The sequence below is a fragment of the Manis javanica genome, chromosome 2 (assembly GCF_040802235.1).
Source record: "Manis javanica isolate MJ-LG chromosome 2, MJ_LKY, whole genome shotgun sequence".
Lineage (NCBI taxonomy): Eukaryota > Metazoa > Chordata > Mammalia > Pholidota > Manidae > Manis > Manis javanica.
In genome coordinates this window covers 20,911,574-20,927,530 of record NC_133157.1, presented here as the reverse complement: position 1 = coordinate 20,927,530, position 15,957 = coordinate 20,911,574, and the positions used below count along the sequence as shown (strand labels likewise).

At 37.4% G+C, this 15,957-nt stretch overlaps 1 protein-coding gene across 6 annotated transcripts in view; it reads right to left on the bottom strand.

Moving 5' to 3' along the window:
- The window catches only part of SHOC1 (shortage in chiasmata 1), a 99,464-nt gene that overhangs the window by 67,752 nt on the left and 15,755 nt on the right, over positions 1 to 15,957 (bottom strand). For 5 of the 6 annotated variants that reach the window (XM_073226215.1, XM_073226246.1, XM_073226253.1 and 2 more), the window contains 2 exons: positions 14,948 to 15,129; positions 115 to 280 (listed from right to left, as the gene is read on the bottom strand). In XM_073226215.1, coding sequence (XP_073082316.1) covers positions 115 to 280; positions 14,948 to 15,129 — 348 coding nt within the window. Of the gene's footprint in view, positions 1 to 114; positions 281 to 14,947; positions 15,130 to 15,957 lie in introns of those variants that run through there. The other variant, XM_073226256.1, reaches the window with a different exon arrangement.

Below are 15,957 nucleotides of genomic sequence, written 5' to 3'. Positions count from 1 at the left end.
GTTGAGGTAAAACAATGGTAATAATATATTATCGATGATAACATCTAGACTTTTGAGCATACAAAGAATATTTTCTCATCTTAAAATTATTTACAGTACTGGGCAGTTAAGTACCTGAGATAATTAGCTTCTGTGAAGATTTGTTTGTTGAAATCCAAAAGGGGGTCCTTTACTAAAAATAGTTTTAGCCTACTCAACAGAGTATGCAAAGTTGGTAGCTGACTTTTATAGTCTACCAAGTTATTTTCAAAAATTAATTCTTCATCATCAATAGACAAATCTGAAAAGAAATAAAACATAAAACAGAATAAGAAAAGATCTAAGAGTTATACAACAGGATCTAGATAGCTACTACAGCCAGTCTTAAATATAGCCAGAATTTTCAAACACATTTTTAATTCTTTAGTTCTTGATTGTGCTGGGTATATAAAGCATGCAGAATAGTACTGATATATGGGTAAAAGTTCAAGAAATTGTAACATTATTTATTACATTGAGTAGTAACCAAATATCCTAAAAGAGTTTTAATGGCCCACATTTTTTCAACAACCATTAGTTTAATCAGTGGAGGGAAATATCCTGTAGCTTTATGCTTCAAAATAGCCAGGTGTAGCTTAAACAAAACTGTAAAGAAATAAAAGTATTTGACTTTTGCTGACCCTTGTCTTTCCTTTGCATCTTTGTATCCCTGAGGGTCTCCAATTCATCTCCAGAGACTCTGAGGTGTAGAGAATGGAGATAGTCTACAAAGCCCACAAATGGGATCGACCCTAATTCTACCACTCTAAGGTTATTCAAATATGGTTATTAAAAAAATGAATTACAGGCGGGAGCCAAGATGGCGGCGTGAGTAGAGCAGTGGAAATCTCCTCCCAAAAACACATAGAGCTATGAAAATATAACAAAGAAAAATCTTCCTAAAATAGAGACCACAGGACACAGGACAACATCCAGACCACATCCACACCTGCAAGAACCCAGCGCCTTGTGAAGGGGGTAAGATACAAGCCCCAGCCCGGCGGGACCCGAGCGCCCCTCCCCCCGGCTCCCGGCGGGTGGAGAGAAACCGGAGCAGTTTTTTTTTTTTTTGGCGAGCGCTTTTTGGAAGCCTTAGAGGGACGGGCCCCCGTTGCTGGGGAGGCAGGGTGGCGGGACCGGTGAGGAGGTGCCTGGGAACGGCGCCGGAGGACAAAGAATATCCCGCGTTTCTCCCTGCGAGACCTGGGGGCGGGTGCCTGAGACCGGTGCCTGAGGACGGAGGAGGTCGCGCGTTTTTCCCCTTTTTTTTTTTTTCTCTTTATGGCAAGCGCTTTTTGGAAGCCTTGAAGGGACGGGGACCCCAGTGCTAGGGAGGCACGGTGGCGGGACTGGTGAGCGGGTGGCTGGGACCGGCGCCTGAGGGCAAAGAATATCCCCCGTTTTTCCCTGCGGGACCGGTGGGCGGGTGCCTGAGACCGGCACTTGAGGACAGAGGAAATCGCGCGTTTTTCCCCTTTTATTTTTCTCTTTTCTGCGAGTGCTTTTTGGAAGCCTAAAAGGGACAGGGACCCCGGTGCTAGGGAGGCAGGGCGGCGGGACTGGTGAGCGGGTGCCTGGGACCGGCAACTGAGGACAAAGAATATCCCGCATTTTTCCCTGTGGGACCGGTGGGTGGGTGCCTGAGACCAGCACCTGAGGACGGAAGAAATCGCGCGTTTTTCCCCTTTTTTTTCTCTCTTTTTGCCAAGTGCTTTTTGGAAGCCTTGAAGGGACAGGGACCCCGGTGCTAGGGAGGCAGGGCGGCAGGACTGGTGAGCGGGTGCGTGGGACCAGTGCCTGAGGACAAAGAATATTGAGCGTTCCTTCCCTGCGGGACCGGTGGGTGGGTGCTTTTTGGAAGCCTTGAAAGGACAGGGACCCTGGTGCTAGGGAGACAGGGCAGCAGGACCAGTGCGCGGGTGCCTGGGACCGGCACCTGAGGAAAAAAAAAAAAAAAATCGCGTGTTTTTTCTTTTTTTTTTCCTTTCTGTTCCCTCTCTCATTGTTGCTGTTGTTGTTTTGGTTTGGAGAGTGCTTTTTGGAAATCTTAAAGGGGCAGGACAGGTCACTTAGACCAGAAGCAGGGAATCTGGGGATCTCTGGGCACTCTAACCCCCTGGGCAGCAGGGAGCACAGAGGCCCCTTACGGAGATAAATAGTCTCCTGGCTGCTCCCCCTCTAACGGGGCTCCACCATTTTGGAGGAACAGCCCCAGCCAGGCCAAGCCCACAGCAACAGTGGAGATAAACCCCAAAGCAACTGGGCAGGAAGCAGAAGCCCTGTCTGCGCACAGCTGCCCAGCACAAGCCACTAGAGGTCACTATTCTCCCAGGAAAAGGCTACAAACCAACAAGAAGGGAAGCTCTTCCAGCGGTCACTTGTACCAGCTCTGCAGACTATCTCTATCACCATGAAAAGGCAAAACTACAGGCAGACAAAGATCACAGAGACAACACCTGAGAAGGAGACAGACCTAACTAGTCCTCCTGAAAAAGAATTCAAAATAAAAATCATGAACATGCTGACAGAGATGCAGAAAAAAATGCAAGAGCAATGGGATGAGATGCAGAGAAAAATGCAAGAGCAGTGGGATGAGATGCAGAGAAAAATGCAAGAGCAGTGGGATGAAGTCCGGAAGGAGATCACAGATGTCAGGAAAGAGATCACAGAAGTGAAACAATCCCTGGAAGGATTTATAAGCAGAATGGATAAGATGCAAGAGGCCATTGAAGGAATAGAAGCCAGAGAACAGGAACGTATAGAAGCTGACATAGAGAGAGATAAAAGGATCTCCAGGAATGAAACAACACTAAGAGAAATATGTGACCAATACAAAAGGAAAAACATTCGTATTATAGGGATACCAGAAGAGGAAGAAAGAGGAAAAGGGATAGAAAGGGTCTTTGAAGAAATAATTGCTGAAAACTTCCCCAAACTGGGGGAGGAAATAATCGAACAGACCATGGAATTATACAGAACCCCCAACAGAAAGGATCCAAGGAGGACAACACCAAGACACATAATAATTAAAATGGCAAGGATCAAGGACAAGGAAAGAGTTTTAAAGGCAGCTAGAGAGAAAAAGGTCACCTATAAAGGAAAACCAATCAGGCTAACATCAGACTTCTCAACAGAAACCCTACAGGCCAGAAGAGAATGGCATGATATACTTAATGCAATGAAACAGAAGGGCCTTGAACCAAGGATACTGTATCCAGCACGACTATCATTTAAATATGATGGTGGGATCAAACAATTCCCAGACAAGCAAAAGCTGAGGGAATTTGCTTCCCACAAACCACCTCTACAGGGCATCCTACAGGGACTGCTCTAGATGGGAGCACCCCTAAAAAGAGCACAGAACAAAACACACAACATATGAAGAAGGGAGGAGGAGGAATAAGAAGGGAGAGAAGAAAAGACTCTCCAGACAGTGTATATAACAGCTCAATAAGCGAGCTAAGTTAGGCAGTAAGATACTAAAGAAGCTAACCTTGAACCTTTGGTAACCATGAATCTAAAGCCTGCAATGGCAATAAGTACATATCTTTCAATAGTCACCCTAAATGTAAATGGACTTAATGCACCAATCAAAAGACATAGAGTAATAGAATGGATAAAAAAGCAAGACCCATCTATATGCTGCTTACAAGAAACTCACCTTAAACCCAAAGATAAGCATAGACTAAAAGTCAAGGGATGGAAAAACATATTTCAGGCAAACAACAGTGAGAAGAAAGCAGGGGTTGCAGTACTAATATCAGACAAAATAGACTTCAAAACAAAGAAAGTAACAAGAGATAAAGAAGGCCACTACATAATGATAAAGGGCTTAGTCCAACAAGAGGATATAACCATTCTAAATATATATGCACCCAATACAGGAGCACCAGCATATGTGAAGCAAATACTAACAGAACTAAAGAGGGAAATAGACTGCAATGCATTCATTGTAGGAGACTTCAACACACCACTCACCCCAAAGGATAGATCCACCGGGCAGAAAATAAGTAAAGACACACAGGCACTGAACAACACACTAGAACAGATGGACCTAATAGACATCTATAGAACTTTACATCCAAAAGCAACAGGATATACATTCTTCTCAAGTGCACATGGAACATTCTCTAGAATAGACCACATACTAGCTCACAAAAAGAGCCTCAGTAAATTCCACAATATTGAAATTCTACCAACCAATTTTTCAGACCACAAAGGTATGAAAGTAGAAATAAATTCTACAAAGAAAACAAAAAGGCTCACAAACACATGGAGGCTTAACAACATGCTACTAAATAATCAATGGATCAATGAACAAATCAAAATAGAGATCAAGGAATATATAGAAACAAATGACAACAACAACACTAAGCCCCAACTTCTGTGGGATGCAGCGAAAGCAGTCTTAAGAGGAAAGTATATAGCAATCCAGGCACACTTGAAGAAGGAAGAACAATCCCAAATGAATAGTCTAACATCACAATTATTAAAACTGGAAAAAGAAGAACAAATGAGGCCTAAAGTCAGCAGAAGGAGGGACATAATAAAGATCAGAGAAGAAATAAACAAAATTGAGAAGAATAAAACAATAGCAAAAATCAACGAAACCAAGAGCTGGTTCTTTGAGAAAATAAACAAAATAGATAAGCCTCTAGCCCAACTTATTAAGAGAAAAAGAGAGTCAACACAAATCAACATAATCAGAAATGAGAATGGAAAAATCACGACAGACTCCACAGAAATACAAAGAATTATTAAAGACTACTATGAAAACCTATATGCCAACAAGCTGGAAAACCTAGAAGAAATGGACAACTTCCTAGAAAAATACAACCTCCCAAGACTGACCAAGGAAGAAACACAAAAGTTAAACAAACCAATTACAAGCAAAGAAATTGAAACAGTAATCAAAAAACTACCCAAGAACAAAACCCCGGGGCCGGACGGATTTACCTCGGAATTTTATCAGACACACAGAGAAGACATAATACCCATTCTCCTTAAAGTGTTCCACAAAATAGAAGAAGAGGGAATACTCCCAAACTCATTCTATGAAGCCAACATCACCCTAATACCAAAACCAGGCAAAGACCCCACCAAAAAAGAAAATTACAGACCAATATCCCTGATGAACGTAGATGCAAAAATACTCAATAAAATATTAGCAAACAGAATTCAACAGTATATCAAAAGGATCATACACCATGACCAAGTGGGGTTCATCCCAGGGATGCAAGGATGGTACAACATTCGAAAATCCATCAACATCATCCACCACATCAACAAAAAGAAAGACAAAAACCACATGATCATCTCCATAGATGCTGAAAAAGCATTTGACAAAATTCAACATCCATTCATGATAAAAACTCTCAGCAAAATGGGAATAGAGGGCAAGTACCTCAACATAATAAAGGCCATATATGATAAACCCACAGCCAGCATTATACTGAACAGCGAGAAGCTGAAAGCATTTCCACTGAGATCGGGAACCAGACAGGGATGCCCACTCTCCCCACTGTTATTTAACATAGTACTGGAGGTCCTAGCCACGGCAATCAGACAAAACAAAGAAATACAAGGAATCCAGATTGGTAAAGAAGAAGTTAAACTGTCACTATTTGCAGATGATATGATACTGTACATAAAAAACCCTAAAGACTCCACTCCAAAACTACTAGAACTGATATCGGAATACAGCAAAGTTGCAGGATACAAAATCAACACACAGAAATCTGTAGCTTTCCTATACACTAACAACGAATCAATAGAAAGAGAAATCAGGAAAACAATTCCATTCACCATTGCATCAAAAAGAATAAAATACCTAGGAATAAACCTAACCAAGGAAGTGAAAGACTTATACTCTGAAAACTACAAGTCACTCTTAAGAGAAATTAAAGGGGACACTAATAAATGGAAACTCATCCCATGCTCATGGCTAGGAAGAATTAATATCGTCAAAATGGCCATCCTGCCAAAAGCAATATACAAATTTGATGCAATCCCTCTCAAATTACCAGCAACATTCTTCAATGAATTGGAACAAATAATTCAAAAATTCATATGGAAACACCAAAGACCCCGAATAGCCAAAGCAATCCTGAAAAAGAAGAATAAAGTAGGGGGGATCTCACTCCCCAACTTCAAGCTCTACTACAAAGCCATAGTAATCAAGACAATTTGGTACTGGCACAAGAACAGAGCCACAGACCAGTGGAACAGATTAGAGACCCCAGAAATTAACCCAAACATATATGGTCAATTAATATTTGATAAAGGAGCCATGGACATACAATGGCAAAATGACAGTCTCTTCAACAGATGGTGCTGGCAAAACTGGACAGCTACATGTAGGAGAATGAAACTGGACCATTGTCTAACCCCATATACAAAGGTAAACTCAAAATGGATCAAAGACCTGAATGTAAGTCACGAAACCATTAAACTCTTGGAAAAAAACATAGGCAAAAACCTCTTAGACATAAACATGAGTGATCTCTTCTTGAACATATCTCCCCGGGCAAGGAAAACAACAGCAAAAATGAGCAAGTGGGACTACATTAAGCTGAAAAGCTTCTGTACAGCGAAAGACACCATCAATAGAACAAAAAGGAACCCTACAGTATGGGAGAATATATTTGAAAATGACAGATCTGATAAAGGCTTGACGTCCAGAATATATAAAGAGCTCACACGCCTCAACAAACAAAAAACAAATAACCCAATTAAAAAATGGGCAGAGGAACTGAACAGACAGTTCTCCAAAAAAGAAATACAGATGGCCAAGAGACACATGAAAAGATGCTCCACATCGCTAATTATCAGAGAAATGCAAATTAAAACTACAATGAGGTATCACCTCACACCAGTAAGGATAGCTGCCATCCAAAAGACAAACAACCACAAATGTTGGCGAGGCTGTGGAGAAAGGGGAACCCTCCTACACTGCTGGTGGGAATGTAAATTAGTTCAACCATTGTGGAAAGCAGTATGGAGGTGCATCAAAATGCTCAAAACAGACCTACCATTTGACCCAGGAATTCCACTCCTAGGAATTTACCCTAAGAACGCAGCAATCAAGTTTGAGAAAGACAGATGCACTCCTATGTTTATCGCAGCACTATTTACAATAGCCAAGAATTGGAAGCAACCTAAATGTCCATCTGTAGATGAATGGATAAAGAAGATGTGGTACATATACACAATGGAATACTACTCAGCCATAAGAAGTGGAAAAATCCAACCATTTGCAGCAACATGGATGGAGCTGGAGAGTATTATGCTCAGTGAAATAAGCCAAGCGGAGAAAGAGAAATACCAAATGATTTCACTCATCTGAGGAGTATAGGAACAAAGGAAAAACTGAAGGAACAAAACAGCAGCAGAATTACAGAACCCAAAAATGGACTAACAGGTACCAAAGGGAAAGGAACTGGGGAGGATGGGTGGGCAGGGAGGGATAAGGGGGGGGAAGAAGAAGGGGGGTATTAAGATTAGCATGCATGGGGGGGAGGGAGAAAGGGGAGGGTGGGCTGCACAACACAGAGAGGACAAGTAGTGACTCTACAACATTTTGCTAAGCTGATGGACAGTAACCGTAATGTGGTTGTTAGGGGGGACCTGATATAGGGGAGAGCATAGTAAACATAGTATTCTTCAGGTAAGTGTAGATTAAAAATTTAAAAAAAAAAAAAAAAAGAAAGAAAGAAAGAAAAGGGGGATTACTCCTTAACAGGATAAAACTATTGGTAAATCAAAGATCAACGCATGCTTTAAATATCCTTAATGTTGATCACTTAAAGGGTGTCAGATGATCAGCTATGGAGGTACTCTTTTCTGATAATATTCCTTTCTCTTAATTAAAAAAAAAAAAAAAAAAGCAGTTACTGTGTGCTGACCTCCAATGAGTTCTGCACAGTGGTATAGAGGGCATGTCAAAGTGTGGGCAAAGGGTCTGTTTGTTTCTACGCAGAAGATCAAGGCCTAGCTTGGATACCCAGAAAATGAACTAAGATACGATATGAGGAGGAGCTTCCGGCATCAGCACTCTCTGGAGGACTCGTGCCGGGGGACGATCATCAAAAAGCCTCCACAGGGATCCGGACGATGCTGCGGTTGTGGCTGCATCCAGCCCACCATCTCCTGGACTTGCCATGAGAAGGAGGAGGGAGATGTCTAGGCTGGCATGTGCATACAGTGAGACAACGAATTTGACTGGATCTGTACTGTTGGAACTCAACCAGGAGTTGGGAGGGGTGCAAGTTGTAGCACCCCAAAATCTCATGACTATAGACTATCTATGGTTAAAAGAACATATGGGATGTGAACAGATCCCAGAAATGGGCTGCTTTAATTTGTCTGATGGTTCAAGTACAGTTGGAAAATATCCATCATATCATAGATAAATTTTCACAAATGCCTAGGGTGCCTAAATGGTTTTCTTGGCTTCACTGGAGATGGTTGGTAATTATAGATTTGCTTTGTTTATGTCACCATATTCCTATTATGTCAATATGTGTGTGCAAATTAGTTAGTAGTTTAAAACCTATACATACTTAAGGTACTATACAAGAAGATATGTCAAAGAAATAATCAATCCTCCCAAGTTTCCTTCATATGCTACATCTATAGCTTTTCTTCTTCCTTCCTAATTACAAACTTTAAATAGAATTCGTGCCTCATATCGAATTTACCGAGTATCATAATTCCTCCAGGTGGTAAAGATACCTCGAGACAAGTGCTGGGCATAGAAGCCACAGGGCATAAATCTGCAAAGAAGTAAAAAGCTAACCTTTGCAAACAATATGGCTTCTCTCTCACTTACCAACTTTACATTTCCCTGTATGGCCCCGGAAGATGACTGGTTAGCCAGAGACGGGTAAGATTCCTCAAGGGAGGAACAACCTAAGACAGGCACAGTCGCAGGGGGGCCATCAGGTGAGAATTTGGGGATCAACAGAGGTGAGGCTCAGAACCTCACCCCCCCTGCTTTGAGAGAAATCTTCTGCATCCGTGGATGTTTTGCTGCCCTTGTCTAGCCTGGATTAATACTTAGTCCATAGGCACACACCTGATCATCTGATCATCTACATTTGCCTTCTTACAGCACTAAACTATGTTTTCTACCTTTATCTTGCATCTACCTACCACTTCAGCATTTTATTAAAAATAAAAATAATAATAATAATAGGAGAAATGTGGGATCAACATATAAATCAAGTACAAAAATCAAATGAATATTCATATTTGACCTGATGGTTTATAGGTCATATTGCATGATCAAAACCGAAAGTTTCTGTGATGACTGCCCTTGTACTGTTCACCATGTAAGAATTTATTCACTCTGTAAGAATTCGTTCACCATGTAAGAACTTGTTCGTTATGCTTCAGAAGATTGGAGACTGACGAGAATTAGGCTTGAGATGGATTAATGATTGTACATTGAGCATTGACCCCCCTATACTGAATTTTATTGTTGTTAACAACCATTTGATCAATAAATATGAGAGATGCCCTCTCAAAAAAAAAAAAAAAAAAAAAAAAAAAAAAAAAAAAAAAAATGAATTACAGTAAATGTTATATCACAAAATATCTAATTGAGAAGTGTAATATATCTTACTTATTAGGAAACACTACTGCTAACAGTTAATTGCTGGAATAAACTTCTTTCTCTCCTCACCCTACCATGTTTGGGTTACTTTAGAATCTTGGCTAACTGTATCATTGCTTTAACAGTTTCTGAGCCAAGGGAGTGAACACAGAACTTGCTCCCATTCTTCAATGAGCCCTTGAGTGGAAAAAGAAAAAGTGAAATATAAGTTCAGACAAGGAACTGGTCAGAAAGCCAAGCTTCCAAGAGCAAAACCACCGTGAAGGGGGAGCAGTAGTCTCTTGTTCTGGGCAGATAGGTAGTTTTAGAATGGCATGAGCAAGAGACTGCATGGACCGATGTCTCCCATGACCGACTACATCTTTGGCACGTAGTGCTCAATAACCATGTGGTGTAAAGCAGGCAGCCAGGAAACATCCCTTTGCTTGGTGCTATCCTGAAAACAGAACTTGATATGTAAACTAGTTGCCTAAAAGATTATCTCAACCTCTTAAGTTCCTGATAATTTTGTGGCCAAGAGCTTCCTATAACTAATTTTGTGTATTTCTTTTACTTAACAAAGAAAGCCAACCAATCAATTCCATGTCTAAGCAGGACTTACATGGGACAAAGGTTATTCATTCCTACATCTGTTCTCTAAGTATTAATGAAATCATATTAATAGTAAAAACCCAAATAGCACTTGTTTATATCCCCATCTCTACCTTCCACTTCCAAATACAGATCCTCTAGCCATCTTCCCTTCCTACAGGCTCATCCTCACATTTCTGGGAGTTCCCGGGGACATCTCATATCAAGTTATGAGGTCTTGTTTTCTAAAGACCCTTTTCTGATGGAGCCACTTGAGGGCAGCATGATACCACACCAATGTTCTTTATAACTACAAAGGTTTTACCAAGGGTGCTGCTTACATTTTTCTGGCTAGACAGCATTCCCTGGAGTTCTTACTTTATTACATTACAGCTATTATATGTACCAACACAGAGATGAGGAGACTGTTTTCCTCTAATATAGAGGAGTGTTAAATTCACGAGGAAACAAAATTCTGGCTACTCACGAGGAAACAAAAATCTGGCTACTTAGAAGTATGAGAAGCAGCAGAAAACAGGTCTAGGGATAGAAAAGAGGACAAATTTATTCTATGTGGAAGATACTTTTGTCTACCTAAAAGAAAACCAAGATAATTAAGTGAAAACAAAGGAGTTCGCTAAAGGTATCTGATAAAAAATAATGAAATCAGTGATTTTCAAATATATATAAAAACCTAGTCAAAAATTAATGGAAAAACTCATTCATAATGGCCACAGGTATGCAAATATTGAGAAATAACACAATTATAAAGAAAGAATATGGAAGAAACCATAAAACTTTAATGAGGACCATTAAAAAAAACTTGCAGAAAAAGCAAGATAAACCATTTTTCTAATTAGCAAGACTAACTACGGCAAAAAAATTTTTTAAAGTCCCAATAACATTTCAGTTTCTCGAGAGGTCTGTTTTGGAGCCTGGAAAAACTGATTACAAAGTAAATCTGGAAGAATAAAGATATGAAAATAGGAAAAACAAAACAAAAAAGAGAAGACTACTAATACATGTTATAATTATATATTAGTTAAAACTGTATGATACTGACACAATAATGGGCAAATCAATAGAAAATTCAGAAACAAACTCTTATATGGAAAAGGATTCAGCATATGATGTAACTGTCATTTTTAATCAGTGGGGAAAGGGAAGACTATTCCATGAATGACATTGGGACAAACTACCAAAATATGCAGAAAAAATATTTTTTATTCTTACTTCTAAACAATACCAAAATCTTAAAGAAAATGAATAAATATTTATCTAATTAAAGGAAGAATTTTCTAAATATAAATGCAATGAAGGAAACCATAAGGGAAAACATTGACAGGACTAGTTAATTTCAAAATAAATATATTTGGGGTCACTGATATATATGACATATTAAGATTAAAATATAAGAATTGATAAAAAGACAAAAGTGAGAATTCACAAAATAAAAATAGGCAAATGGCCAAGAAACATGAATAATTTTTTAAATGCAAATAAAAATATAATTTTTTGCCCATCACATTGGTTGAAATGTATTACCACAATATCAGTAGTAATATACTCAGTGATGACAAGGTTGTTGTGAACAGGGTATTCTCATACCATGCTAGTGGACATGTAGCTAAAAAAAATACTTAGATCAAATAATTCCATTTCCATGAATTCATTCAAAGGAAATAACTGGAAAGGGGAACATACATTTATGTACATATTTGAAACTAAAAACATTAGTGTTCTCAAATTAGGAAATGGATGATACATATGTAAGATTTAAAACTGCAGCCATTAAAAGCCATGGTTTTGAAGAAATCTTAAATATATGGTGAAATGTTCCCAAGATAATGTTAACATTTAAAAATAAAATAATGCATGCACAGTAGGATCACAATAGTAAAATGATTTATGTTTAGATATTATAGGATTAGAAATTTTTAGTAAAGGAACATTCTACACACTTCAGATGTCGATATCTTAATAGATGTAGAAAAACATTTTAAAAATTCAGTCTTCATTCATGATCAGAAGCTCTTAGCAAACTGACAACAGAAGGAACTTCCTCAACCCCAAAAAAGCAAATACTTCTAACATTTCACCATTGAAACTGAAGTAAACATTGAAAATGACGTAAACATTGAAATGATATTTACGTCACCATTAATGGTGAAATGTTGAAGTATTTATTGTCAAGAGCAAGGCAAGGATGACAATTATCACTGCTTCTGTTGAACAATATACTGGAAATCCTAGTAACCACAGTGAGACTAAAGAAAAAAAAGGTAAATGTTGTGAAAGAAGAAGTAGATGGCCAATGAAAAGCATTATCTCAAAGAGATATCTGTACTTCCATTGTAGCACTATTCACAATAGCCAAGGAATAGGAACCACCTAAATGTTGACAACGAATGGATAATAAAATGTGATCATGTGCATACAGACACACAAACTTCACAGGGGAGTATTACTCAACCTTAAAAAAAAGGAAACCCTGCCTTTTGCTACATAGATGAACATGGAAGGTATTTTGCTAAGTGAAATAAGCCATACAGAGAACAGTAATTATTGCAAGGAATCACTACATGTGGAATCTAAAAAAAAAAACAACAGAACTGATGGAATTGGAGAGTAAAATGGTGGTTTTCAGAGGTGGGTGGGGGAAAAAAAGACAGGTTGGTAAAAAGGTACAAACTTCCAGTTACAAGATGAATAAGGTCTGAGGATCTGATGTATAACATGGTGATTATAGTTAATAATACTGTAGGGTATAGCAGAAATTTGCTAAGAGAGTAGAACTTAAATGCTTTCTAAAAAAAAAAGAAAAAGAGAAGGGTGAATATGTGAAGTGAGGAATGTGTTAATTCAGTGATGGGAATCTTCTTTCACATTATGTGTATCAAATCATCACATTGTACACTTAAAATAGATTACAATTTTATCTATAAATTATATGTCAATAAAGCTGATAAAAACATGTGGGTGGTTGATGAAGCCAGTGGACTGCTGCTTTTTATTATAAATCTTGAATAACTATTTGACTTTTTAAACTATGAGCATATATAACTTTACTTTTTAAACTAAAAATAAATCTGCATTTGCATTTGCTTATACATTCTGACAGGATATTCATAAAAATGGTTATATTTATTGACAAATAATATGTGAATGTGGTAGAAAAATGAAGATATATCAATATATCAAGAAAGAAAATCAGACATTGTTTTTATGTCTTAAAGAAATAATGTTATTTAATAACATAATTTAATAATTAACTATATTTCTTATAAGACAGCAAACTTACACATCAATTGAATTTCAAAGTATAATACATTCCTTTTGATTTAGACAGTGATGCCAAAATATCTATATATCTGGCAGTGATCAAAGTAGCTGCACAGAAAATTAATGAAATTGCATATCTATATTTATAAAATGACTTCTAATGACATAGGCCCCCTAAGGAAATATAGAATATGGACAATTCATATACATTTGGGAAACTTAAGTATATCTTTATCAGTGAATAATAGTTAAAGAAGCTTCTGATTCTGGCTGATGAGAGACAGTATGAAATTTGCCAAAAGTAGCTTCTAGTTTGCCACATTAATAATAATAACTATGTTTGGATAGCCTTTTATTTTTCACAAACCACATCTTTTCATGTACGTATATGTTATTTGATGTCCACAAACATTTTTATAAGAAATTAGGAGAATATGTTAAAAGAAGTTATAGAAAATAGAAAATGATAAAAAATTTTAATGTACCAAAATTGTGTCACTCTTTAATAGTAGATTTGTTCTATGGTCAAATCTTCTGAGCCCAAATTCAGACTCTTCTTATTATATCATACTCTCAAGTTTAGTTGTTAATGCAATCTCTCTTTTCAAACTATAAGAAGGGTTTTTAACTCTATATATCATCACATGCCTATTTGCCAACACTAAAAATTTTATGCACAATTTATGGATTTACATAAAAGCAGTAGAAGAACCAAATTATTTTTCATGCTCAAGCTACTGCATATCTTAAATTCTAGTAGCATTACATAATAATTATATAATAGGAATAAATATAAAATATTCCCTTTTTAACTTAAAAAGGGAATAGCTTGTTGTACATACAAGAAAGGTAGTTCTAAGCAAGTTTTTATCTGGTTGGAGGAACTCAGCACAGCTCCCTCTAGTAAGAAGAAAGATTTGGAATATGCTTTAGATAAAATATTCTTTTAATTATTATTTATGTTAAATTTATATAATGTCAAAACTGGGTGAATTTCCTGATCTAATACTGCAACTATTCCAACTCTGCTTTGAATTATGGTTTTAACATAAATTACATGTGACTGAAAATCTTTAGCATATTTTGAAAGTAAAATAGAGTCATTACTTAATAATCAACTAATTTAATGTTACACCAAATTTCTGTGTCATCAGATCTGTACACTGATGCTAGTATCATTATAGCAATATGTTGTGCTATAATTGATCACATTGTGATCAAGTCTGAGGCTATTTTGAGGTCCACCACACTTGAACCCCCAAAACAACCAATTTTACAAAAAAGAGATTAACAAGAAAGAAATATTTTCATAATGTGGCAGAGTTTAGAATTATAATATTATAGGTGGATATCTTCAATAAAATATAATTTTTTAAATCCAGTAAAATAAAAGCTCACTGAAATGAAAATCTGTATGTTAGCAAGAAATGTATTTAACAATGGAAATAGCAAATGTTTTACCTTGGTTCTGTGCTTGAAGTGCTGGATATTTTTCTGAACAGCTGACAAGTGTAAAGACTTCATTGTAGTCCTTATGGGTGTATAAGCTGGCTTCCTCTACTTCAGTTTGGGAGTTTGGATTTGAACTTGGAACAACTTCAAATTCACAGTTAATATGGATCGCCTTTCCTGTAATTGTTTTTCTATGACATTACAAAATTACCAATTTTATGTATGTCCTATTTTAAAATATCTTTATTAGCAAATAGTATATGTTATTGTAGAAAAATTACCAAATTACCAACAGATACAGAGAAAATTTGCCCTTAGACCCACCATTCAAGATGTTTTAAAATTATGTTCTCAATTATTTTTAATATTTTTGAACAAAAGTGGATTATTAATGTACATAGATAGTATTCTGTAATACTAAACAACATTCTTTTTTGCTAAACAAAGAAGCATGAACACATTTATATGTCAATCAATGTACATTCCACTGCATTTGTGAATAGATAAACAGGATCCCATTGTATTGGTAAATGATAACTTATTCAACCAGTTCCCTGTTGTTGAGATTTAAATATGTTGTAATTATTTGCTACTATAATGCAAGGAATATCTTTGTACATTTGTCTAATTGTTTTTTCTCAAAATACATTTCCTAAAAACAGATATGATGAGGTTAAAGGTATACAGATTTTTAGACTGCCACACACTGCCAGAATTGCCCTTGTGCTGGATATTCAATGACTGCTCTTTCATATCATTATCTGACCTTTCATACTCCGTTTTTCAACTTGGGAGGCTGATCTCTATGAACCAACTAAGTTCCCTTTCCCCTCTGCCTTCTAGTTAAGAAGTAGTGGAAGAAGATCAAAGACGGGAAGAGACAGGTTGGGGCATTTTTTTCCTCAGGTCCTGCCCACCTGGGCCAGAGTTTGGAAGCAGCTGAATTCTTCTACCAATAGTTTCATCTGCTGTCAGGCAGCCCCTCTCCTATAGCTGTAGTTCTCATTGGGTTGGTTACT